This window comes from Mchenga conophoros, linkage group LG7, assembly GCF_057382185.1.
Source record: "Mchenga conophoros isolate Kocher_MC1m ecotype Shallow Benthic linkage group LG7, M_conophoros_male_GT1.1, whole genome shotgun sequence".
Taxonomy (NCBI): domain Eukaryota; kingdom Metazoa; phylum Chordata; class Actinopteri; order Cichliformes; family Cichlidae; genus Mchenga; species Mchenga conophoros.
Genome location: NC_140532.1, coordinates 46,169,502 through 46,196,221, shown reverse-complemented (window position 1 = coordinate 46,196,221; position 26,720 = coordinate 46,169,502). Strand labels below are relative to the sequence as shown.

General features: G+C 43.2%; 2 protein-coding genes and 1 non-coding gene across 3 annotated transcripts; 2 read left to right on the top strand and 1 right to left on the bottom strand.

Annotated features, from left to right (window-relative positions):
* Positions 1-1,175: 1,175 nt before the first annotated feature.
* On the top strand, positions 1,176-4,155 carry zmynd19 (zinc finger, MYND-type containing 19). Its single transcript, XM_085281246.1, has 6 exons — positions 1,176-1,447; positions 2,488-2,547; positions 2,632-2,738; positions 3,394-3,534; positions 3,683-3,863; positions 3,956-4,155. Exons 1-6 carry the CDS (start codon positions 1,397-1,399, stop codon positions 4,097-4,099), a joined length of 684 nt encoding a protein of 227 aa, XP_085137372.1. The 5' UTR covers positions 1,176-1,396; the 3' UTR covers positions 4,100-4,155.
* Positions 4,156-8,545: 4,390 nt separating this feature from the next.
* trnak-uuu (transfer RNA lysine (anticodon UUU)) lies at positions 8,546-8,618 on the bottom strand. The gene has a single exon. It is a non-coding gene; the product is annotated as a tRNA-Lys (tRNA).
* A 2,405-nt stretch (positions 8,619-11,023) lies between these two features.
* Positions 11,024-13,916, top strand: tmem141 (transmembrane protein 141). Its single transcript, XM_085279688.1, has 5 exons — positions 11,024-11,180; positions 11,336-11,402; positions 12,852-12,935; positions 13,060-13,170; positions 13,373-13,916. Exons 1-5 carry the CDS (start codon positions 11,127-11,129, stop codon positions 13,432-13,434), a joined length of 378 nt encoding a protein of 125 aa, XP_085135814.1. The 5' UTR covers positions 11,024-11,126; the 3' UTR covers positions 13,435-13,916.
* Positions 13,917-26,720: the final 12,804 nt, after the last annotated feature.

Genomic DNA, 26,720 nt, shown 5'->3' with positions numbered 1-26,720 from the left:
CAACATAGTGTATGCTGGGCAGTGCAGTGAGGCGTGTTCATACCTCAGTATTAGAGAAACCAAACTGCAAAAAAAACCCACAAACACATGGGCCCAAGACTCATCTCTAAGCCTGCACTTAAAGGACAATGGGCAGTCTTTTGAGGACGCAAATGTTGACATTTTGGACCGAGATGACAGATTGTTCGAGAGAAGAGTGAAGACACCCATCTACATCCCCTGTAAACGACCATCGTTGACCCCATTACCAGAACATAGTCTTGAGATCCCTTCCCAGGCTCTTAAACCCCCTTCCACACTCAGCCTTGACTCAGGTGACTTCAGTAGCTCACATGGGTTGAGCCAAGATCACACAGTGATTTCACCCATAACCCCGGGTGACAGTGAAGATTTCACCCTTTTTTCACACCTTGATGATGTGATTACTCACATGATCAATAACTGGTTAATGACCATATCCATGGCACACAACACTCACTAAGGTTTAAATAACCGGGACTCTCCACCTTTTGTTAGTAAAACAAATTAATCAATGAAAGATGAAACGTCTTCACAAACCTAAAGAACTGCAATTACCTTTTTAAGCTCTCCATATCAGGTTTTTCAATTTGTTTTTTGCTCCTTAGATGCTAAAGTAATAGTAAACTATCATCTGAACACTGGCCAATTTTCTCATTTTATTATGTTTTTGTTCTTGCATTGAGCTATAAACTGAATACACTGTGTACTTTATCCTTGATCCTGAACAGTAAGTGGCCCAGCTTTCTACTGACTCTTTTTTTTTGTCCTTTTCTCTTTATTATATTTATCTCTATTTTTCCAGTCTTATGATGTTCTTTTATCCATGTGTACCAGTTTCTCTTATTCCACTGGGCTCAGTGTTTACCTTATGAATCATTGTTAGCCTCCTCTATAGGCTTAGGCAATGCACATTCAATGCCTGTCGCCAAATTTAGCAGCAAACGGCGCATCATGACGTCAAAGCCCTCTGCAATAATCCCACCCAGCCATCAAACATTTCGCGCGAAAATGGCTGGAAGTGGTCACGAGAGTGTGATGACGTTATAACTGAAAATAGGCGGTCTTTTGAAACTGCCGCTTCCTATTTGGCAGCGTGAGGTGACGTGTTGTATTAAAAAGCCTTAACGCCACGCTTGATTGGACGCTGCGGTTAGAGGTACCTCCCGCCCCTCCCAGCAGCGGCAGCTCGTTCGGCTTTCCTGCGCCAGCGGCGGTGTGTCACCGAGGCTGGGCTGCTGCCGGAGAGATCCGGACTCAGAATATACCCAACCATTTAACGCAACCTGGCAAACGGGGCTAAGAGGCGGGTTTTGAACCTGAATACAGTTTAGGCTGGACCCTACGCTTCTTCTTGTCGCCTCCGCCCGTCCTCCTGATGTCGGATTTCAAGCTCGGGATCGTACGGCTCGGCCGTGTGGCCGGGAAGGTGAGCTGGATCCCAGGACTGCCATGTGCGGCCGGGGGAGGGCCCGCGGGGAAGAGAAAAGTCACCAGAAAAGATATAGTTAGCGATGCTCAATCAGCTCTAGCCAACAGAGTTGTTTATTATGAAGCAGTCGCAAATGCGGGAGTAGTTCGGCTTTACCGATTTAAAGGCGTTTGAGCGGATTAGAAAAGCCGGCCGTGCCGAGCCAGACTGGTTTCTCAAACTCCGCCGCTAACGCTAATTAGCATGTAGCGCGTTACGCTAGCCGCTGGCTAACATTTAACGACCAAACAGCGCCAGAAACGTAAACACGTGCTCAGTTTTTGTCACAGCCGCTGTCGGTGGACTGGAAACCCCTCGGCGGTCGTGTCATACCCAAACACTCGGCGGTGCAGTTAGCAGAGCCACGCTAGCCATGTTACTAGGATTACCCTCAAGTGTCGGCTAATGAGGAAGCCATTGCCATCAACTGATTCTTTTGTGCAGTGTGACAAAGCACCGGTAGGACGACACTGCCCAACATCTGTGCCTGTGTCGGCTTTGGCTTTAATCGTACTAATTAACGCTTGAAGCAGAAACTGTGGCGAGCGGTGGGTCAGAAAGCGCTCCCAGCTGCTAACGCTGAAGTCACGGGACACACTGGGAATAAACCGTATTTGAACCGTGAGCAGCCGGTTGCCCACCTGCTGAGTGGCAGGGCTCCGGTCACTCAGCTGTAAACATGATGTCACTCGTGGAAACGCCACACACATGCAATCATAGAAAGAAGAAAGTGTCACACAGGTTTCATCTGCTTCATGTTGTGTTGCTGGAGAAGAGCTCTGGTGTCTGTGAGACAACTGGGACTGCTTCAGAAACGTGTTGCTGCTGTGGTCAGTGTAAAAAGTTTGGAAGGTTGAAACTTGTCCTAGAAGTAGTGCCCCCGTTTATGACTCTGCTAGTGCTAATTCACAAACAATAAAGCTCCCCTGAGAGTGGGGATGCTGTTGTTGCAGTTGTAGGTTTAAACATGAAAATGAACCTGAATTTTCTTATTTCAGACAAAGTACACGCTGATCGATGAGCAGGACATACCACTGGTGGAGAACTATGCCTTTGAGGTAAGCGTGTTTGATTTTTCACTACTGCTCTGATATCCGGATACAGTTGAGAAAAAATATAGAGCAGTGTTTTTCTGTTTCCAGGCACGCATGGAAGTAGATGCAGATGGCAATGGAGCTAAGATCTTTGCTTATGCTTTTGACGTCGGCAAAGGACGCTGGGCAGGAAGGCCGCTGCACGAGCTGCTCTGGTAAGTCTGTTTAAACTGTGTCAAGGTGTTGTTTTTTTTCTTCTGTGACTGCATATCGTAGTCGTTTACACACTGCTTTAACAAGCGACAGGTCTCAGGTTTGCAAGCTTGTGGACTTGCATCTGGGATTTAAAAATAGACAACCTGCCAAATCAAACATGTGGAACTGCCTGCTGGAAATGGCTTCTTCTGTGGTTTATCCTCTGCTGGAAAATCTATGAGCATGCTTCTTGTGAAAGCGCCCTCCATTGTAAGGCTCATCTTAGTTTAATCAGTGTTAAAGTTGTCAGATAAGATAAGTGGGTGCTCATGAGAATTGCTTCAGCTTAACAAAAGTAGGGGAAGGGGCTAAAATGGCAAAACGAATTCTCTCGGCGCAGCGACACAGGTGTCACTTAAACCATCAACTGTTTAGCGAGCTAGCTTTTCAGTTTTATCACTAGTCGTGAGAAATAGAGGTTGTATAGTAAACTAGTGCATGCTCAAGCTCTGTAGTGGACTTGGCTTTCAATAACGCTTCATATTGGATAAGAAGTGTTCTGAGCTAGCATCAGCTCCTTACTGAGGAGTCCTTGGAATAAACACTCTTCTTATCCAAGGTCAGATTTTCGTCCTGCTGGTTGCAGACTGGCTAACTTTTAATGTCTTTACCCAGGGAGAAGCACAGAGGAGGCATCGCCCCTAGTTTTCAAGTTATCCACATCAACTCTGTGACGGTGGACAACCGACTAGACAACCTTCGACTGGTTCCAGTAGGCTGGAGCCCTAAACCAGAGGAGATTTCCAGCAAGCAGAGGTAAAACATTGCTTATAGGTACATGTGAAAATGCTAGAAAGGACACACTGCTGTTGAGGGGAAATGAGTCTTAAATCCTTTTGTGATTTATTCCAGGGTTATCCAAACAAGTAATGCATGCCGAACATTTCTCATGTTATCTGTACAGAGAGCAGTCCCTCTACTGGCTGGCTATCCAGCAGGTACCAGCCGACCCTGTGGAAGAGCAATATCTGGAGCTGAGTCGCACACGTTACTACAACGCAAATGGGGAGCTGGTGGAGGAAGAGGAGTGTTCTTGCACCTACTACGAGTGTCACTACCCTCCTTGTTCGCTCATTGAGAGGAGGGTATGTATTCCAACTCGTGTAGCAAAGCATTCCCATTCGAAAGCTCCGTGCTCTCAGAGCCAAATATGATCTTCTTCCTTGTCTTTCCACAGCTGCGGGAGTTCAACATATGCGGCCGCTGCCAGGTGGCGCGCTACTGCGGGTCCCAGTGCCAGCAGAGGGACTGGCCGGCCCACAAGAAACAGTGTCGCGAGCGTAAGCGGGCGCTGGCCCTGGAGTCTGAGCCCGAGCGGTGATCCGTCTTCATCCTTGCTTGGAAGGGGAGGAGGAGGATGATCATCGGGGAGGGAATGGGGTTACACTTGGGAGGGGGAGCGGGGATTAAGTGCGGGGTGGGGGGGGCTTCCTGAGAAGAGACAATGTTGATTGGTTGAGTGATTGAAGGAGTTCAGGACTGAGAAGACGAGGGCACGGAGTAACGCAAAAAGACATCTGCCACTTCCCAGGACTGGTAATTCTCCATAGCTTGCTTTTCATGTGGATGACAGGGATGGGATTTTTTTTTATTTATTTTTTTCGGTTTGTTGGTTTTTGTTGTTTTTTTGGGGGGGGGGTCTTTGTTTTCTCTCGAGGGAGAACCTCGGGCACTACCTGCTGCTACGGTTTTGTATGTAAGGAGGAGAAAGTCATCTTGTTGATGAACTGAACAAGCTTCTCCGGACCACAGTCGGAATACAGACCGCCGTCATCCCATTGGGTGTCACTTCGTCTGTCCAAACAGGGGACTTGGGGGGGCTGCAGCATCTGTCATTCAGCTGGTACAATGGGACATGGACCTTTTCACTGTATCGCTCCCTTTTCTGACCTCTCTCGTGCACACGGCTGCTGCGCTCACAGTCATTGACACTTTAGCTGCCATCGCCGCGGCCTCCCTGTCTGTATTCCCCACACAGCAAACCACGACACAGATTATCAGAGATTTCACGGAGTCCCACTACCAGTATTGTGTGTGTGTGTGTGTGTGTGAGTGTGAGCGCCTGTGCTGCCAACATGTACAAAAAAGGACTTTGAGGTGGTCACCATTGCTAATGAGTCGAGGTTAACGGACATCTTTGCTCTACTTAAAGGGGGCCATATTACTTAATTTAAAAATGTCCTATTTAATTATAAATTGGTGGTCTGACAGTAAGATCATTGTTCTGTAATAAAGTAGCTGCCAAATAAAGGCGTCACTTTTTTATTTTTTATATATATAATTTTAATGGTTAAAGACTTCAGTTTGTGCTGGAAGTAGGTGGTGTGTGTGTGGGTTTTTTTTTTTTTTTTTTTTTTGTTTTTTTTAAGAATTTCCAGTTAACATTTAAAAAAAGAAAAGTGGTTTCTATGGAAGCTTGTTTCTGCAACTGTTAAAAAAAAAAAAAAAAAAATTAAATAAATACATTTGGGGTGGAAACAAACAAAACTAAAACATTTTTAAATTTATTGCATTTATGTTGAAATTTTGACTTATGAACTCAGTCTTCTGAGAAAGTAACTGGCGTTTTTGTTTGTTTGTTTTTCTACTTTGGCAGAAACCAGCTTCAGTACGACCAGTGTTGTTGATGCTCTTACACACAATTTGTCCCAGTAAAAGTGAGCACTGATGGCGTAATATAAAAGCAATTTATTATTTGATGTTCAATAGCTTAACCTGTAAGAATGATCTTTACCAAAGTCTTCTCTGACCTTCCGTAGCTTACCACTCCTGTCAGCTGGTATAAATCCCTCTTGGGCTCAGTTTGCTGGGTTTTTTTGGGGGGGAGGGGGTTGTTTCTTCCGAACAGACACCTGCCTTTTCAAACTGTATTTTTACATCTCCAGGGTTACGCTGAATGTGTGCATTGATTGGCGAGGAGGAGCTAGTGCTCAGTTTCTTGCATGTGTGTTTGTAAGGTTTTTTTTTTTTTTTTGAAGAAAATCTTATCTATGGAGCTATATTTATTTTAAAAAATTGATTGTGAACCTTTCTTTTGTCCTGGTGATATTTGAAGGCATAAGTCATCGTTATAAAAAGTGCTCATTGTGGGACCTTTTTTTTTTTTGTTGTTGTATATCTGTGAGGTGATGAGGTTAGATGGGCTGAAACATTTCATCGCTGTTACTTGATTTATTTTACTTTCCTGATTCTAGATGGATGATTGAATGAGTTCTGGCTGTTGCCTTCCCAGTGTTTTTTTTTTTTTTTTTTGTAAATCCCATGAGAACACTGCACACAGTCATGTGACAAAAAAACAATCTTCCACGTGAGAGGTGTCTTGGAGTGTAAAACTTGAATCCCTCCCACGGCCCTCTTTTTGTGACTTTAATGTTGGAAAGTGGTTTGATGAACTGAACCATTTCCTGCTCTGGAGCTTTTTTTTTTTTATTTATTTTTTTTTTTATAGACATGGTGGTCCTTGTCGACTTTATCCACAAATCACCTGCCTTCCTTGTGTTGCCTACAATGCACACCTGCTTAATGTGTCCTCTTGTTTCTTAGGTGAGAATTCCCAACACTTAATAAGCATGTGTATATGTGATTTATTTGCTTTCCTTGTGTGTGCGCGTGTGTGAATGTGAAAGTTTTTGAACACTGCACTAAAATTTGGCTCTCGTGTTGGCATACCTGTCGTAGATGAGGTGAGGGGTGTGGTGTGGATTTGGACAGCGTGTACAGATTGTGTCTAAAATAAATTTTTATTTTTTTTTTTTTGGGTAAAAATATACGCATTAATCACCTAGAAATAAAGAGCTACAATATGTGAATGGAAGTACAACTGGGATAACCGACAGTTGCTTTTCCAATGTTAAATGATAATAAATAAAAATGAACCTCATTTGGTGGAGTTTGGTTTGATGTGCATACAGGGGCCACATACAGTGAGAGCAGGGAGCAGGTAGAGGTATGCACTGCAGAGATCGGTGATAAAAGCGAGACAAGGTGAATGAGAGGGAAGGTGGACAGGTTTAAATACCTGGGGTTGACATCAACGCAATGGACAGGGCGCAAGAAGGGAGTGCAGGCAGGGTGGAGTGGTTGGAGATGAGTGTCAGAGGGTTATTTGTGAAAGAGGTTTAGAGGAGCATAATGAGACCTGCTGTGATAACAAACAGGAGGCTGCGGTGCAGATGCTCAGTCTTTCTCTGGGAGTTAGGATTACAAATGAGTACATTAGATGGACAGCTCAGCTCGAGTGGGTTTGGACATGGTTTTGGTGCAGAGGAGGGATAGTGTTTTAAGGCGGGGGGGGAAAGAAGATCACAGTGGTGATGGAGGCAGATGATCCGCTGTGGTGACTCCTGAACGGAGCAGTTGATTCCTAAAGTGTCTTGATTATCTGAACTCTTGGTATCACAAAGAAATGCCTCCAAGTACTAGAATAATTCATTAATTGAGTGGAGGGGATTCATCTGTGTAACTTTGTCATGCTCCGATCAAAAATATCTACAGTCACCAGTTCGCACCCGAGTTATACTTACAAATGTGCTGTCTTTCTGCTGCCTCAAAACCATACATCATTGCAGGTGTGAGCATCATAGTCCACAGAAACTCCTGCCTGACCTCATCTGTCAACCTGTCCATCACCATCGCAAACGAAAATGAACTCAAAGTCAATACGTGATGTAATCCACCTCCCCATCTTAAACCTGTGTCAATCCTACTGCACTCCTCACCGCAGTCTCACCACCCTCACTCCAGACTTCCTCATACAGTACCACAGTTCCTCTCTTGGCACCAGCCATACTGCTGCTCATCACTTCTCTTCATGACTGAGCATAACAACTCTTTCACAACTCTTTTAGATATTACAGCGCTGCACATCAGCCTGCTTCTTGACCATCAACACTTCATTTCTTCAAGCATGGTGTTAAATAATCTGGTCTTAAAGGCAACTGCTCTCTCTCCACTCTTCATAGCTGCCCTCACTTCCTCTGCACTTTACGATTCTCTAACTTTCCTCACTCAGCATACCCGGGACATCTTTCCCTTTTCTGAATTCACTTACGATTGAGATGAATAGTCACACAAATAGGGTGGCATTGGCAGCATTTGACAAATCAGAAAGGGAGGAGGGAGGTCCACGGATCATATGACTTTTCTTCCGCGGAAAACCATCACTGTGAGTGCCACCTACTCCAGACATGTCATCAAAGGGTAATAAAAAAATCTCTAAAGAGCATAAAAATATACCAGCAAAATCCAACACTGCTGTAAATGCAAATTCATCAGCTTAAATACAGTTTATGATTTTGTCACTGAGTGAGCTCCCAGTGCTGTTGATTATTTATAAGGTGACAGCAGCACATTAGATCTCTGATACTTTAAACTGGATCCATTTAAACATTAAAGCGTGCTGTGGACATCGCTGCAGTTTGTCGCAGATCAAAGTGCGATGAATGTGATTGGTTGAACGGGTTTCCTTTGTGTGTTTCCAGGAGTGTAAAACAAACCAATCAGCCGGTTAGAATGAAGCAGAACAACATTTATAATATTTTTTATGTCATTACGAACATTCCCGCGACAAAGAAACATTACACGACATTTATAAAATAAAATAAAAAGTACAGAAGTAGTACAGAAGAGTCAGGGCTAACCTGCAGTTACTTGGACAAACCAAAATCAGGTACGGGAGAGTCCGCTCGCTACTACTTCTTTCTCCATCTTTACCTCAACTTCCAGCACTTGTTTTCTCAGCTCCATTCTCTTCCGCGTCAAAATTTCTCGCCCGAACAGGGACTTGAACCCTGGACCCTCAGATTAAAAGTCTGATGCTCTACCGACTGAGCTATCCGGGCTCTGACGTGTGTTCAGCTAATATGTAGACTTTACCAGGATGTAGTGTATTTAGCTATTTTTTTCATGTCCGCTGTATATGTTTCCATTCAGTCCAAAAGACCTCCTGGGGTAAAATATTCTTTTCATTATTATTATTATTATTATTATTATTATTGTTTTAATTTAGACCAAACTCTTCACAAATATGCATGTCTTGTAAATAACCCACTAAAATTAATACTAAAGATACAAAAACCAGCTTATGTTCTGTCATGCATATGATGTCTTAAAAGATGCATATAAAATGTAGCTAGTTTGCAATAATGACTGACGTCATTAGTGCTGCCTGAGAGGGGCAGCCAATCAGGAGCAAGTTGCTTTAAATGGAAGGAAAGAGATTATTTTGAACTGTGAATCAGCAAAGCTAGTCCACTTTAAGTAAAAATAAATACACTTAAGAGTATCAAACCCAAAATTTGACCAAAAACATACCAGCTGTATTATTTTACCCCAACTGTCTGAGGCAGAGCTATTACTATTTTATGTTTCAAGGCAACAGACCCGGGTCTTAAATAGAGCCACTGGATAAATCAAAGGGAAAGGAAGAAAATAAGTAATCAGATCAGTATTTATTTTCAGTTACATTTTACATTTTATTGTGAAAAATTTCTTTATTAGTTATATGAATGAAAATAGAGAAGCTGAGAAGATTAAAGGGGAAGTCGCTCTTTAATGGAGCTGCTGTCTTCCATCACGTTGCTTTGGCACTGACTGAACCTATTAAGCCTATAGGCTCTCAATATTTATGCTCTTATTGTGAAAGTATGATGAATAATAAATGAAACATTATATGCATCATCACAGTCACCACCTTGAGAGCTAATGTTTTCTTACAGTCTATGCTTCATGTATCTCCAGCAGTCCTTTGCCCTTTGTTTTCTCTCCTCTGTAACAAGCAACAGATGTTCGGATGCTCTGCTGTGGCCTCCCTGTAACTCTACCCTTGGTGTTGTTTCTTGGGTCTCAGCAGTTGGATTCTTTCCATCTGCCTGTTCTTTCTCTTCTAGGACAGAAACTGCTCTCAGGTCTTTAAATCTTTTAGGCCACTGTGGTGTCAGAGTTCAACAGACCGGTCACAGACATCAGCAGAGAGTCTGGGCACTTGCAGATTATTGAGATTTGATCTATCTGACATTTTTGTAGTGCTAACAAGAAGAATTTTTATTTCTGAGTATAGATTAGAGACCATTTTGGTGAAGTAGTTCAACAGTGAAGCCCAGTGGTACCCAACAAAGGAGATAAATACAATCCTGAATGAAAAGTTTGATAGTTCAAGTCTGCATTTGTGCTGAAAGCGCCACATGTGGTGGTTTAGGTGCCCTTTGTTATGTGTCTGCTAGGCAAAGAAGTTTGGGTAGCACTGGCTAAACCATCTTTTTTAAACGTCGAGATAACATCCGAAACACCCAGAGGTCAGGTTCTGCACATGCGCACAACAAAGAGGAGAAAACCTTATTCTTATGGAAATGAGGAAAGTGTATTTCCATAAGAATACATTTTTTGCTTTGTGTGTGTGTGTTCCTTGTCTACTGCACGACTTAATGCTGGTATTGTCTGTTGCTCTAAATTGTGGACCTTTACCACTGCAGAAGATAAATCTCCCCATCATGTGTAAGTACAGCACTTAAATTTCTTCAGTCTGGGGGAAAATCTTAAATGGACCCTCTCTAATATATAAGTACTCCTTTCAGAATGAGTGTTTGTTGTCTCTCATATTATATATATATTTTTTCTTACTGTTGAACTTCACAACACCAGGCAAGGATTTTTTTTTTAAATGTTTTAATCTTCTGGGAGCTTGCATGATTTGTAGCCTCAGTTTCCTGTTCTTAGTTGACAGGAGTGGCAGTCTGCTTCTAGGTTCGGTATGTTATGTATTCAGAGATGTTCTTCTGCATACGTTGGTTTTAACAAGTGGTTATTTAAGTTACCATTGCCTTCTTATCAGCAGCTCAAAGAGTGGCTGTTTTTCCTCAGCCAGGCATTTTCTCACACAGAACCAATACATATTTCCTCTTTCCCCAGAGATGGCTGTGTGGGACAAACCCAGTAGATGAACAGTTTATGAAATCCTGAGACCAGCCAGTCTGGCACCAACAACCACACCACAATCAAAATCTGTTAAACTACCTTTCCTGACAATGCCCACCATGTGGTTGGCTGATTAGATATTTGCGTTAGTGAGTTAGTATATATTTCATTCATGTATGTATTTTCTTGTGTTTTTCTTTCTTGCAACCTCTAAAATGCTACCTTGAGTTAGCAAGGGTGCAGTACCACTCTCCCTCCATTAGATGACGCCACAGTTTTGGACAGACTGCTCTATTTTTCCTTCTTCGGTGTTTGTTGTTCTCAAACACGGAACTTTCATAATAGTACATCTACAGCAAGCTGTGGACTAAGAAGTTAGGGAATGAGTTAAAGTGGTTATTTCTTATATATAAAAAAAAGTTACCTCCAGCTTCAACATGGTTAATCTGGGGCTCACCAAAGTGGACGACGCGTTGGTGGCCAAACATCCGGTGGGTTTTGTGTTTGTTTTTATGCGTTTTTATTACCTGTGCACTCTGGAGGACACTGTCCCTCTGCACACTTGGAATAAACCAGCAGCTGCTCACATTGATACAACAGAAATGTGTAACACAGGTGAGAGCTGTTTTTATTTGTTGTCTCTCAGGGTTTGGAGAGCTACGCCGCCTGTCAGTCTCATGCTTTCATGAAGGGGTCTGGGACCTTTGTGCTGGGTAATACTTTTATTTATTATTTATTAAAAGTCACACACTTAAAATAAGAAATATTTCAGTCCATGTTACAATCTTTGACTTTCTCCTATTTGTACATTCTTAATGCTTTCATGCTTTCATCCAAATTCTTGTTGGCTGTGTTGCTCTAACTTTGACCCAGTCAGTGCTGCTGTTTTTATGTGTAATTCTGAACCTCAGTTGTTATAAATTTTTTTCTGCATTGTGTTGACATTTTTAATGAAAATCAAGACACTGAAGTAAGGTCAAAGTGAATGTAGGCAAACAATACAGATGTCAGGATTTGCAGACAGAATGTACCACAAGAGGGAGCTGTATCACCCACAATGATCACACTGATCTCAGCACAGGGAGAAAATGATTGTATTATTAAAGTTAAAATAACTATTGTTGTTATTATATCTATTTATGTTTTTGATGTTGCTTTTTAGCATCCTGGACTGTTTTTGTTTTTATGCCAGCAGTTCATACTGTAAATGATTTAATGAAGAAATGATAACAGAAATGTACTGAAGGATACCCAAACATAGCTCTGACAATATACTCACCGATCACTTTGTAATGTACATTGATTTAACTGTTTGTTAATGCAAATATCTAATCAGCCAATCACATGGCAGCAACTCAGTGCATTTAGGCATGTAGACATGGTCAGGACGACCTGCTGGAGTTCAAACTGAGCATCAGTGTGGGGAAGAAAGGTGAAGCTGCTGTCCTAGTAAAAAAAATTGTAACAACCATCTCTATGATTGATAGAGGATAGTGTGAAAAAGACAAAATATCCCGTGATCAGCACTTTTCTGGTTGAAAATACCTTGTTGATGTCAGAGGTTGGAGGAGAATGGCCAGCCTGCTTTGAGTTGATAGGAAGTCTAGAGTAACTCACTGCTTCAGTAACTGACCATGTCCGTTCCTCTGTGACCACAGTGTAACCATCTTCTAATGGCTGTCACAAAGGTCAGGTCATCTTGAACTGGTTTCAAACACAAGGACATAGGACAAAGAAATAAGCCATTTTTGAAGGCCTTGTACTAATAAAGTGTCCAGTGAGAGGATTTATGCCTTTTTTGTCCAAGGGAAACTAGTACACCTACCACCCTCCAAACAAAAGCTTGACTGTTTGGCATTTTCAGTTTTATTCAGAGCCAACAAGAGACAAGAAAGTGAAAGAAAGTGTGGGAATGACAGTGAATGTCCAGTCAGCTGGGAATCAAATCCAGTGCCCACTGCTGATGGCATTTACCCGTCTGTGTCCTACCCACTCAGCTGTCAGGTCATCTGTCATTTTAGGTTTAACCTAGAAATTAGTTTAATTGAAAAAAACAAAACAAAAAAACCAACCAGCAGCAATAAGAAAATCTGCACAGTTACAAGTGTAAATGTTTCTCCCTGGTTTTAGATGTGTGACAGTGAGTTGTGTTGTTGGTGCAGGTGTTGCAGGTTTTTTTGCTATTCAGAAGGCCCTACAGAGGAAGCTTCCTTATCCCCTTCAGTGGAACCTGCTCATTTCAATAGGTGAGGAGTAAAATATTTGGATTGTGCTATTAAAAATACATAAAGAAATGTATTTAGCTCTCAAATGTAGATCTTACATCAGTGCTGCCACTGAAACCACTGTCTCTCCCCTGTGTGCTCTCAGTGGCATCATCAGTGGGCAGTTACGCAGTGACTCGCTGGGAAACGCAGAAATGCTCAGACCTCTGGTTGCTCCTAGAAACAGGCAAAGTCCCAGACAGGTCACCACCTCCAGGTGAGCACAGTGCAGAACTGTATGAAATGTGAATTTAATGTTGTGTTAACTGTTGTCTTGGATATAAGATTGAAGAGTCAACCTATTGAGGTATATAGATTTATGATCAGAAAAGTTATCGGCGCGTATCATTTCATCACTTATGATTCACCAAATGAAGACCGTATGCTTCATCTCTACCTTTCTCTTTACTGTCTTTCAGTACCCCAACAAGAGGAACCAACAGCACCACAGAAGACAAAATATGGTGACGTGATGGAATGAAGAAGTTTCAAACAAATTTTATTATCTACAATATAAAGATTATAAATATGCAAAGAGAAAGAGCTCAGTGGTGCTCTGCACATTTTGCATGGCCCACATGATTGTGTATTATATTTATTCTGGTTGTGGAGCTCTTAAATTTCATAACAGTATCAATGTGTGGATTAAAAAAAAAACAAACCCTGGGTTTTCCTGACTCAGAGGTCAGGAATTAGTTGTGGGTTTTTAGTAGGAATTAGATGTAATGCTTGTAATCCGGTGTTGTTGTTATTAACAGGGTTCGTACGGGTGCTTGAAACCTTGAAAATGCTTGAATTTTAATGTTGTCTTCTCAAGGTTTGAAAAGTGCTTGAATTTCAGATGTGGTGCTTAAAAGTGCTTGAAAGTGTAACTGTATTTCATTCACCACACATAACTATCTGATTGAATAGTTTTATTATCAGATAGAGAAATAAAATGAGTCGCAAAATGTAAAAGCAAAATTTCGCCGTCTGGGCTGCCTCGTGTCTGTTTCAACGTGTGACCCCGCCCCTCCGTCGGACAGTCGGGGATGAGTGCGCTAATATACCTGTAGGTTGCTGTTTTAATGAGTGTTTGATGGAACAAATGGCGGAGTTTGCGCTCTCCGGTCGCATGATGAGTCCTAGTAAATAATATTCCAGTGCGTGTACGTTACACACGCTATTTTTATTTTTTTTTTAATTATGATTATTATTTTGCCAGCTGTCAAACTCGCTGGAGAAATGATTGAAATGCACTGAGTGTGATGCAGTATGGCAGCGCTATTATGGAATATGCTGTGAACTTGGCTAACATTACTTAGCAGTAATATGAGTTCATTTACTCAAGTGAAAGCTTTAAACATTAGCCCGATACATAACTAGCCAACTTAAGGCTTTCTGATTAACCCTCTGGGGTCGACGGACCCAGAGTCTCCATTTCAACTTGGGTCGAACGTGCGGACTTCAAACTATGTACCAGGTTTTAAATTGTGTTGATAGGCCACGTAAAGCCGATGTTTGTTTGTTTTTCTCTCTCCTCTGAATAGAACTGGCGTTTACTCCGGGAAGAAACGGTAAAAACAGCCTTTTCTAAGGAGAGCGCTAGCAAACACGCTTTGATTGTGAGTGAAAAAAGAAAAAGAAAAAACACTCCTTCCCTATTGGTGGAAAAATGTACCGTGTGGACCAATCAAAAAATCACATGGCAACATGTGGTATCTGGTTGTTTGGGAAGAGGGGGAAGTTTTAGGAGTGAGCGAAAGAGAGACAGAGAGTTTTGATACGTGAGAGATTTGTGACGTTTACGGTGTTTGGAGTCTCAAGTTAGTTTGTTGTCTTGTGTAGTTAGTGTGCGGTGTAGTCGTTGTTTTGTTTTGTGTGTCAGTTCTACTAGTGAACATCACAGTTGCTGCCTTAAAGCCACCAAAGGCAGATTGTAGTGTAAACACTGAGTGACACACCTGCTGTCAGACCTGCAGGTTTATCCCTGTGCTGTTCTCATCTGTGTTATAGTGGACACAAACAATTTTTTGGAGTTGCATAAATAATTTAAGTGCCTTCTTCTTTGATGCAGAACACCTGATTGTTCTGTAAATAGTTTGAAATGGTTATATTGTGGTGGACCAGTAGAGGGCTCCACTCACACCCATAGCTGGACTGGCCATCGGGCATACCGGGCATTTGCCCGGTGGGCCGCTGGCGATTTTTTGTTTTTATGGGCCGATGGATTTTTTTTTTTTTTTTTTTTTTTTTTTTTTTTTTTTTTTAGGAAGGGTATATATAATGAAAGGTGTTGGATTGGCCAATTGGTCATGATCGACTCTGGGCTGGACCAATTACAGCCGAGGAGGCTGGATGCACCCTCCCCCTTGTTTAGCAATCACGTGATTTTCGCGCATTGCATGCCGGGAACTCGTGGCAAAACAATCCAAGTACCGCATCAAATGCAAACATTTGCAGCACCGCAAAACGTTCATTCTCCGGTTCCAATACCTTCTTTTTTTTCTTTGCCGCACAAAAAAGGAATGTACAAAACAAAAGGAGAACAATGCCGGTCCGTACAAAGACAGACTCGACGAAAAGACAAAGAAAAGATACGAGGAAAAAATCAAAGGAGTGAAAGAGTGGACAAAAGACGTCAGCGTGCTGCCCAACTTTCACCACGCTCAGGTTTATAATTATACGCTTCTTGGAGTGAGTGCATACACTCATGAAGTTTAGTAACTTCAGGTCACTGCAACAAGCCCAGGTACAGTTTACCGACGGACAGGACCTTGAAACGCACCGTGTAGAACGAAAGACTATTGTACATATCATAAGTTTACCAGTCTCACAAATCGTCTTCATAAATACACATTCATTAACAGTTTATTAATAGGACCTTTGAGCTCAACGGTAATTAATTAGTAGTGGAAATAATTTCTGGTAGTGTAACAGTGTTTATGTGGTATTATTCCACTTGCCACAAATATCAGTGTAATGGGGAAACAGCGCCCCCCCTCTCGGTGTGGCTGGCTGCAGTAATCGCTGCCAGTCTGCCGTAGCCATACGAGAGGTGAGTTGTATTGTTCCGCACACAATATAGCTAAGTAGTACAGACACATAAAACATGTTTGATTAGCTGACGAGCACCGAGTGTAATAAGTGCTTAGTGGACACATGTCCAACACCAGTTTTATGTACTTTTCATTTGTTTATTAATGTGTGAAACTGCATGCTAAAGCGGAATGCTAATGAGATGTTCTGCCGTAGTGTGCTGTGCGGAGTGGTGTGTGGCGAGCCTGTGCACTGATAATACACCGTTGTTTCCATTCAGGAAATAAAGTGGCAACGATCGATCAGAGACTCCTTGTCTTTTTAAAAACACTACACAACGCAGAGTCGAGGAGTCTGGGCCGAACTGTTGCAGCGGGATGAAGCAGAAACCGGTTACAGTAGCATTACAGAAATGTAGCAGTGACAATAATATTGTATGTTGTAATCGCAATGGACAATTAGTGATACAAAACAACTGTTTTATCTTGTGAATAAAAGTATATGGTTTTGTCAGTGTACCATGGTTATAACAGAAGCGAAACACAATATTGTGTCAGAACAATTCACTATTTATGCACAATAAATAAAGGAGCATAGCGTGACAATTTCTGTTCAGCGCCAGACTTGCTTGTAACCTATATCACCAATTATGTTAAGAAAAATGACGCATTAACTACTACAAAACTCTGACCTTTGTGGGAATGCTTGGAGCAGACTAACATGTGAGCTGGAGTGTTCTGAGACGTTATATTTGGTATATCCAGACCATCCGTCGGCTCTTACTTCGGAAACATGGCTTAAAAATTTTCACTTCAACGACGTAATCCGATAAAAAAAACCGATCTCTTTACCCGTCGGCTTCCCGTGGCTGTCATGCGACCGGCTATTGCAGTTAATAATACAACAGCTTCTTGCCATTTTTTGGGTTTCTTTTTATCGCTGTGTAACTGAGTTCAATTGAAAGCCTGCGTGCGCTAGTACCTCTTGCCACAAGTTCCCAGAATCCTTTGCGGTTTTATCCCTGAATGACGTCACATTTCAATCTTTATCCTGGTGGGCCGGTCTCTAGTCAAAATGCCCGGGCCGATTTTTTGTCCCAGTCCAGCCTTGCTCACACCCAGTGTATAGGAAGTGTGTTCCTGTGTATTGTGGCGCGATATGCGCAGTTGATGTTGGAGACGAATAAAGGAGGAGTGAGAACTGAGAGCTCTGTGTCGTTGATGCTTACCTCCACATTGGTGACCCCTGACTCGAGCATGCAAGGAGCCGCAGATAACGCAGACTCCGCTATGGATGCATCAGCGGCTGCCGGACCTCCGCCTCCTGTTGCAGCTACGTTCGCTGTGGCGCTGAAACTGCCGGACTTTTGGCTCCATGACCCCCCGTCATGGTTTGTACTAGAGATGGACCGATCCGATATTACGTATCGGTATCGGTCCGATACTGACCTAAATTACTGGATCGGATATCGGAGAGAAATAAAAAATGTAATCCGATCCATTAAATATCAGAAAAGCACCTCACAAAACTTGCAACACAGCGCAACTCGGCTCATAACCGTAGCATATCGGAGCAGTATGCGTCACGTGATAGAGCGGCTGTGTGTATTTGTAGCCTCACTACCAAACCAGCGTTTCATCTCTGAAGTGATCCCAGAGAGAAGTAAAGCAAGTGTCTAAGTTTATCTCTGAATGTTTGTAAAGCATTCCCACGCTAAGCTTAACAACCGATATATGGAGCGACTGGCTCTTCTCTCTTCCTCCCTCTCCTGCTGCTACTTCAATCATGAAACTGATCAATGATCAGCTGATCGGCTTTTCTGTTGTGAGTCTGTCTCTCTTCTTTGTTTTTGGCCCACTTTGCACCAGAAAGACGAAACCAGCGGCTGAACAACAGCAGCACGTTTAAGCTTGATAAGCTGTTGTTAGAATTTATTTAATATTACTTTCTACACCAGGATCCTTTTCTACGTAGCTGACGGCTGGTAACTGTGCAGGGGCGGATCTAGCAAAGTTTAGCCAGGGGGGGGCGATAGGGCATGAACAGGGAAAAGGGGGCACAAAGACATACTTTTCTTTCTTATTCTCATTTAAAATGTCTAGCTTTTAATAAATAATTATCTGAATCTTACACCCAAAATTTTAATCTGATGTAAAATGAATAAAAGTCCATTACTGTATATATTAACTATTAAGTCTAATATACCCTAGTAAGCTATACTACATTTTTCTTTGGGAAGGTACCATCTGTGCAGTCTGCAATTCTGTAGAAGAAAGATGTTGAATCTATTTAATTATTCTTGAAAAATAATTGATTTCTATGCATTTTTCCCCCACACTGCATCAAATTAAAGTTGATTACGTCGATTAAGCATCATGAGGTGGAGGATGGGTGGTGGTTCCCTATTTTTTTTTGCTGGGAGTTTGCAACCCTATTAGTTAGGTTGCTTAATATTTCTGCTAAGTACTATTTAAAATACCAGAATAGGGAGGATGGAGTAGGTTTAAGTTTATTAGATTGATCAGTATTGCTATTACTATGAAATATTTTGTTGTACTTTTTACATACAGGTATAACAGAATAGCTTTAGTGTTGTTGTTTATTTAAACTTGAGTATGAACTTATACAAAATGCAGCAAGATATAAAAAAACAGTTTTGTTGATTAAAAAACACTATATCGGATTCATATCGGTATCGGCAGATATCAAAATTTATGATATCGGTATCGGACATAAAAAAGTGGTATCGTGCCATCTCTAGTTTGTACACGTGGAGGCTCAGTTCGCCCTTTGCAGCATCTCGGCTGACGACACGAAGTATCACCATGTAGTGGCCTCGCTCGACCCGCTGGCCACCCGTCGCGCGATGGCGCTCCTCCGGGACCCACCCGCCCAAGGGAAATACGCCGCCCTCAAAGAGCTGCTTCTTCGGCACTATGCCCTCTCCGACGCTGGACGAGCTGAAAAGCTCCTCAACCTGTCAGGCTTGAGTGGCGGTACCGCGCTTGAGCTCATGGAGAACATGCTATCGTTGCTTGGGCCGGATGACGGTGGTTTCCTCTTCGCCCACCTCTTCCTCCGCCAACTACCGGCCGCCGTGAGAGCTGTCCTCGCAAACTCCCCGCTTCTGCCTGCGAAGGATTATCGCTCTCTGGCTGAAGAAGCGGATCGCATTCTCCTGGCTAGCCGCACTTTCGACGTTCACGCCCTGGCTACGGACTCGCCGGCGGCACCTTCCACCATCAGCGTTTTGGCGACAGAGCGCGTCGCTGCCTGCCGCCTTGCGCTTTCACGGCCCAGGGAAACGGACCCGCCAGCGCGCCGTAGCAGCCGCGACCGCTGACAATACAGAAAGGCTGCTCTTCATAGAGGACTCGCACTCCGGGAGACGTTTTCTCGTGGACTCCGGCTCCCAGAAGAGCCTCCTTCCCCCTACCGCTGCCGACGGACTAGCAGCGAACTGTGGGCCGCAGCTCATTGCAGCTAATGGCTCTCCCATCAAAACGTTTGGGGAAAGGTTGGTGACTGTTTGTTTTCATGGCCGGGATTTCCAGTGGAACTTTGTTGTTGGCGCTAGCTCTGTACCTATTTTAGGTGCTGATTTCCTGTGTGCTCATGGACTACTTGTCGATGTCGCTAACAGACGTTTAATCGATGCTCTCTCGTTTTCTTCGCTACCCTGTTTTACTCGGGCAGCCGAGCCCCTGATTCGGGATAATGTAGTGACCTCCGGGGATGCTTTTCAGCATTTGCTTTTAGAGTTTCCATTGCTGTCTGTCCCTAATTTCTCTAGCACGGTAACGAAGCATGGGGTTGAGCATTATAGTCCCACGGTCGGGCCCCCGGTGTTTGCGCGCTGCCTCGACCCCGCGAAACTGTCCGTCGCTCGGGAAGAGTTTGCAACCATGGAGCGCCTTGCCATTGTACAGCGTTCGAACAGTGCATGGGCCTCTCCGCTTCACATGGTGCCCAAATCGGACGGTTGGTGGCGGCCATGCGGAGATTTCCGCCGTTTAAATAATGCCACGGAGAATGAACGTTACCCCATCCCCCACATTCAGGATTTTTCTGCCAATCTCGCCGGAACGTCGATTTTTTTCTAAAATTGACTTGGTGCGGGGGTATCACCAGGTTCCCGTGCGCGCCGAAGACGTTCCTAAAACCGCTGTCATTACCCCCTTCGGCTTGTTTGAGTTTTTGCGCATGCCATTTGGCCTGAAAGGTGTCGCCCAGACCTTTCAGCGGTGGTTCCCCTTTCGTGGCGTCGTCGTGTTTTTGACTTGGTGCATGCCCTCTCTAATCCCGGCGTCCAGGCCTCGGTCAAACTGGTCAGCGCCAGGTTTGTTTGGCCGGGCCTTCGCAAGACGGTGAAAGAATGGGCGGCAGTTTGTATCCCATGCCAACGCTCGAAAATCCACCGGCACACACAGGCACCCCTCGAACCTTTCCGTGTCCCGGGTAGGCGTTTCGATCACGTACATGTGGACCTGGTTGGTCCCTTGCCGCAGTCACAGGGTTTCACGCACCTTTTGACAGTGGTGGACCGCACAACCAGGTGGCCGGAGGCGGTACCCCTGGCGTCCATGACAGCGGTGACGGTGGCCAGGGCATTTTTGTCAACATGGGTTTCACGTTTCGGGCCCCCTGCTGACATTACCCCCAGTTTGTTTCTGAGCTTTGGTCTGCTATGGCTGACGGCCTGGGAGTCAAGGTCCACCGCACCACAGCATACCACCCGCAAGCTAATAGGATGTGCGAACGGTTTCACCGGTCACTTAAGGCTGCGCTCCGGGCTTCCTTAACAAGTGGCGAATGGGTCGACCGTCTTTCGTGGGTTTTTCTGGGATTGCGTAGCGCGGTTAAAGAAGACCTCGGGGTTTCCCCGGCTGAACTGGTCCTCGGCCAGCCTCTCCGGGTCCCCGGGGAATTCTTACCTGAGAGCCCTCCCCCATGTTTCGATACCTCTTTGTTGCCTTTTCGCCCCCCAAGAGACTCATTTCCTGTTCCTGGTCCTGTGCACCACTTCCTGCCTGACACTTTTGTTCCGAGTTCGTTGGACTCTGCTCGTTTCGCTTTCGTCAGGCACGATGCCCATAGGACTCCGCTGCATCCACCATATGACGGGCCATACAGGGTTCTTAAACCAGGCAACAAACATTTCATTTTGGACTTTGGCAGGAGGTTGTCTCTGTTGACAGACTTAAGCCTGCACATGTTATGCAGGAGGATCAGGTGGTCCCGGCCCAGGCCCCTCGCCGCGGCCGCCTACCTGCCACCGGGCTGACGGATTCCGTTTTTCCCCCCAGGAGCGACCCAAAATCAACGGAGTCCGAGTCGTCTGCAGCTTTTTCTGACCGCCAGTGCCAGCCTCGCTCCCGGGCTGGGTTGCCCTCTGTCAGTTCCCCAACCCCCCAGTTCAGCCGTTTGCTTAAGCCCCGGGTCCTGGACTAGTTCTGCTGGGTGTTCGGGGGGGGGGGGGGGCGCATGTGTGGTGGACCACTAAAGGGCTCCACTCACACCCAGTGTATAGGAAGTGTGTTCCTGTGTATTGTGGCGCGATATGCGCAGTTGATGTTGGAGACGAATAAAGAAGGAGTGAGAACTGAGAGCTCTGTGTCGTTGATGCTTACCTCCACAATATAAAAACCGCCTGAGCCTTGGCTGCATTTTTAAGTAAATAGTACCATATAACTTTGTTGTTTGCTAAACTTGTGCATATTTTTTAAAAATGTACAATTTTTATTTGCATTTCAAGTTATGAAAAAGATTCATTAAACATGCTTGTGGTTTTTACAGTCAGAAATATCACTTTCTACTCATGTTTTAAGCACAATATTTACATATTTACAGTATGTCAAAATGAGTAAATAACAGATTGGCAAGATAAACAGTTTTTAAAGGTGAAATATAGAGGCCAAATCAAAAGTAGTCAGAAACGGCCAGTTATACCCTGGACCCCAGAGGGTTAAAGGCTAAAAGCAAAGTTGCCACCAAGTACTGTTTATATTTGTGTGTATTGCTGCAGCTTTTTTGAATATTAATTTGGTGCCTTTGGGTGAAATAATGGTAATATGAGTGATCCATATGGTCACAAAGAATAGCCACTTGTTTCTGTGCTACCAAAGTTTAATTCAAAATGTGTTTATGGTCGGCACCTACACATTAAACTACTTAAACATTATAAATGTCTTCAAGCTCACACTGAGGCCTGTGGGGCACTATCAGCCACTGAGACAGTACACACATTTATATGTGTATTTGTATATGAATATTTCATACTTTAAGGCTGCCTGTTTATTTAAGTGAGATGAACAAAATACATTAGAATTGTACATAATAATATGACAGATGATAAATTAAATAGATTTTAAGTAGATGCTTGTGCATTCTTAAAGTCTTATATGTTGAATTGAACTATGTGATCTGTTCAAAGCCTCCCAGTCAGTGCTGTTCTCCATGCCTGTCTGACTGTACATGATGGTATTAGCACAAACACTTTGAACGTGACGTTTAGGACTTCAGCAATAATACAGACAGCAATGTAGTTAGCAATAAAACAGTTTTATTGGGAATTAACTTAAAAAACAAACAAACATCTGTCTCCTATTTTCTGTCACACAGGAAAGAAGCATCAATATCTGATGAGAAGACTTATTTATTTCTTTTTGGGCTTTTTTTTTTCAACAGGAGAAGAATATCCCTAACAAGTTGATTTGTTCACATCTTAATTTTTAAGTGAAATGTGCATTTTGAGTTTATACACTATGTACATAAGGCGACCGTCCTTTTGCAGTATTTTTGTGTGGTGTGCTTCTCTGTCTTAACAAAAGGGGATCAAAGGTGTTCAAGTTCACCTAGGATGATTTGTTTTAATTTTCACATGGTCTTACAGAGGTGATGCGAATTGAAACATGCACTTTTTGGGGGGGGGTGCTGGAAAAAAGCTTAAAAAGGGACCTTGAAAGTACTTAACAAGTACTTGAATTTCACCCAGAAAAAGGTGTATGAACCCTGTATTAATATTTGGATGTGTTGGGTTGTCGTGCAACAGAATTAACAGTGCACTTCCAAAACCAGCTTCTACTTGTTACTGTAAAGCTAATGATGTAGAGCTGCTTATTGGACTCTCTGGTGGGCCAAACCAGTAAATGACAAGCAAGTTACTAACCTTTTATTTAAACATGTGCCTGAACTACACAGAGTAAATCATGTGGGGACAGTTATTCCTTTTAAATCCTTGCTTTCTCAGAGTAGCAGCATATTAATCCTGACAACATTTAGCTTTCAGCCCCTGGACGTCTAATGGTTCAGGTGTGCTGTAATAGAGTCTTTAGGTTACCTTTTTTTGTCTGCATTATGACAGACTGAGAAGAATTCAGTGTTTTTCCTTTGGAAGTTTTTGCTTTAACTCTATTCTGCTAATAACCTTGTAATATTTTCTTCAATAATATGTAAAAATTACAAAGTATTCTGTTTTTCAGTATTTAAACTATACGGCCACTATTTAAAATATACAGTACCAGAACCAAACATTTATTTCATACATTGCATTCATTCCACACGTCCACGCATCAGATTGAGGAAGAAAGGAGACTTAAGTGACTTTAAATGTGGCGTGGTTGTTGGTGCCAGAAGCGTCTGAGTGTTTTAGAAACTGCTGGGATTTCCCCACTCAGCCATCTCTAAGGTTCACAGAGAATGGTCTGAAAATGAGAAAATGGCTTATTGATACCAGAGGTCAGAGGAAAATGACCAGGCTTCTTTAAGCTATTGTAGATGGACAACAGCAGCAGAAGACTGCTGTTGGCTATTAGGCTACTTTCATGCAAAAAGAAGACTTGCATTGTCATGCCAGATGCAAAACAAAATCTAATGTAAATATGAATAGACTCGAGCTATTTATATAACAACCAACTAAATACTGCAAATCCTGCATTACTGAGACTGCATTATTTTAAGATTACAAGGATACCTCGAAAATGGGGACCATAAATATTCACAAAGATAGTATTCTATCAATATGGGATTTAGTGGACGCAAACATGAGCAGTCTGTTTTCTCCTGACTTATTTGCACAATAAGGCATTAGTAGTGTAAATTCTGAACCATGCAGTGCAACCCATTGAAACAATAGAGTCTTTCAAGCATACTTTTAATACCTTAAGTGAATGAAAAATCCAAAGTTCAAGCCTTCGAAATATAGAGAATTATTCTGAGAGCTGGAAACACAAACTCAAACCAGAGATGTGGAAAGCACGTTTGAGAGAGACAGCGGATATGGGAGATTCTCATAGTAAATGAAAATCTGAATAATGAACCATTTTGGCTTCGTTATAATATTCCTTTTATTTTTCCTGCTGCTCAGCTTGAGTCAACCCCCACTCTTTTAATTCCTCTCGCTCTCTTCCTCCCACAATATTTCAGATTTGATTTAACACCTCCAGCATTTGAAGGTTTTGAAGTCTCTTTGTGTCTTTCCAAAAAAAAAAAAAAAAAAATCATGCATCATGTACTGAATAAGCTCTCAAATCCTTTGTCACATGCACACCGATACTGCTGAAGGGGAAGACTTTGAGAATCAGAGCAAACAGGAGATAATGAGAGGAGAGAGAGTGTTACATGAGAGGACTGACTGGCCAGTGAAGCAAAGGATCAGTACATGACCACAAAACCCCCCCCAAAACCTTAAACAGCATTATGGACTGGCCTTTCGGGGCACCCTCAGCAAAACCTGGCATGATTAACAATGCCCAGTGTTTGTTGGTTCGAGTCTGTCTGTGTGTCTGGCACGTGCATGACAACATGAGAGGGAGAGATGGGGGAGAGCAGGAGTAAGCGCTCAGTTGTCTGACCCTGTGAGCGATTACGCTGAGCTGTAGCTGGACAGTGCATCCGTCTCTCCTATTTCTTTCACTCTCTTTCAATGGTTACATAAAAATTGAGCCAGGGATGCAAAAAAATCCTAAAAACGATCTTGGGCCCACAGTGGAAAAATCAAAACCTCTTTAATTTTTTGGCTCTTCTTTGTGGCCTGCAGTGGCGATCAATCCACAGAAATCGATGTGTTAAGAAGAAGAACTGGTGTGTGATTGACGTGCACTGGAGGGGGTGGTATTGATTATGTGTCCTGACTGTGCATTTGGTACACAAGGCAAGGAAAGCGTGCAATTTAAAATCTGGACCAACAGGAAAAATAACTGTAAAGTAAGCATTAGGTGGTAATTACAAGACATTCTTTAGGACACGGCATGTTTCAGGTAAATCACCGGTTCACCCTGTGTTGATGACAATGGTAAGGAAAGTTCAAGCTTGGGCAGGTCCGAGATAAACATACATCTGTGCACACAGTTTTTCCATGTTACTCACTGCTAAAGTGGGAGGAAAAGTGTCAGAAAAGATGTGTTTCGACTCTGTGTAAACATTGGATATAAAGACTGAGTCAACTCGCTGAAAGAAAACCTTGTCATAATGCATGTTACATAATATTTAAGCTGATGTATGATGAAGGAAGTCGTAAAGATGCATAGCACACCCTGTAACCTGATTTAAAGGCCAGCCTTTAAATCAGGTTACTATCAATTCCTATTTACATACTGACAGAATCTCCCCTGTTAAAGGTGTATAACAATAATCTTTTATCTGATGAGAACGGTTCTTGTGCCATTTTAGTGTTGATGGACCTCAATCAACCATAACATTCTTTTAAAACATTTGGTGCTTGTGGTCAGTCTACAGGGTCATGTTTTACGTGGGTTTTCCTCATATTTGAAAAATATAGACCTTTTCTGTTCTTGTGGGAAACCCTTATCCCCAGCTTCCGTTAACCTTGGTATCCCTCAAGGATCCGTTTTAGGTCCTCTTTTTTTCATGATATGTGTTACCTCCTTGGCTTCATCTTTCAAAAACACAAAATTGACAATCACTGTTATGCAGATGACACACATTTTTATCTATCTGCCACACCTAAACAGTGACCACTCCATTAGGAACATACACTGAACAAAAATATAAATGCAACACTTTTGTTTTTGCTCCCATTCCCCATGGGATGGACGTAGAGACCTAAAATTCATTCCAGATACACAATATAACCATCCCTCCCAAACAGTGGTCACAAATCAGTCCAAATGTGTGGTAGTGGGCACATCTGCCATATTGAGATAATCCATCCCACCTCACAGGTGTGCCACATCAGGATGCTGATCTGACATCATGAGTAGTGCACAGGTGTACCTCAGACTGCCCACAACAAAAGGCCACCCTGGAATGTGCAGTTTTGTCTCACAGCAAAATGCCACAGATGCCACAAGCAATGAGGGAGCGTGCAATTGGCATGCTGACAGCAGGAATGTCAACCAGATCTGTCGCCCGTGCATTGAATGTTCATTTCTCAACCATAAGCCGTCTCCACAGGCGTTTCAGAGAATATGGCAGCACATCCAACCGGCCTCACAACCGCAGACCTCGTGTAACCACACCAGCCCAGGACCTCCACATCCAGCAGGTTCACCTCCAAGATCGTCTGAGACCAGCCACCCAGACAGCTGCTGGAACAATTGGTTTGCACAACCAAACAATTTCTGCACAAACTGTCAGAAACCGTCTCAGGGACGCTCAACTGCATGCCCGTCGTCCTCATCGGGGTCTTGACCTGACTCCAGCTCGTCGCCGTAACAGACTTGTGTGGGCAAATGCTCACATTCGATGGCGTCTGGCACGTTGGAGAGGTGTGCGCTTCACGGATGAATC

Coding starts and splice junctions, on each gene's coding strand:
- zmynd19 (XM_085281246.1), top strand. CDS start 1,397: ATGTCGGATTTCAAGCTCGGGATCGTACGGCTCGGCCGTGTGGCCGGG. Junction 2,739..3,393: donor CCGCTGCACGAGCTGCTCTG/GTAAGTCTGTTT, acceptor GTCTTTACCCAG/GGAGAAGCACAGAGGAGGCA. Junction 3,864..3,955: donor GTTCGCTCATTGAGAGGAGG/GTATGTATTCCA, acceptor GTCTTTCCACAG/CTGCGGGAGTTCAACATATG.
- tmem141 (XM_085279688.1), top strand. CDS start 11,127: ATGGTTAATCTGGGGCTCACCAAAGTGGACGACGCGTTGGTGGCCAAA. Junction 11,181..11,335: donor CGTTGGTGGCCAAACATCCG/GTGGGTTTTGTG, acceptor GTTGTCTCTCAG/GGTTTGGAGAGCTACGCCGC. Junction 11,403..12,851: donor GTCTGGGACCTTTGTGCTGG/GTAATACTTTTA, acceptor TTGTTGGTGCAG/GTGTTGCAGGTTTTTTTGCT.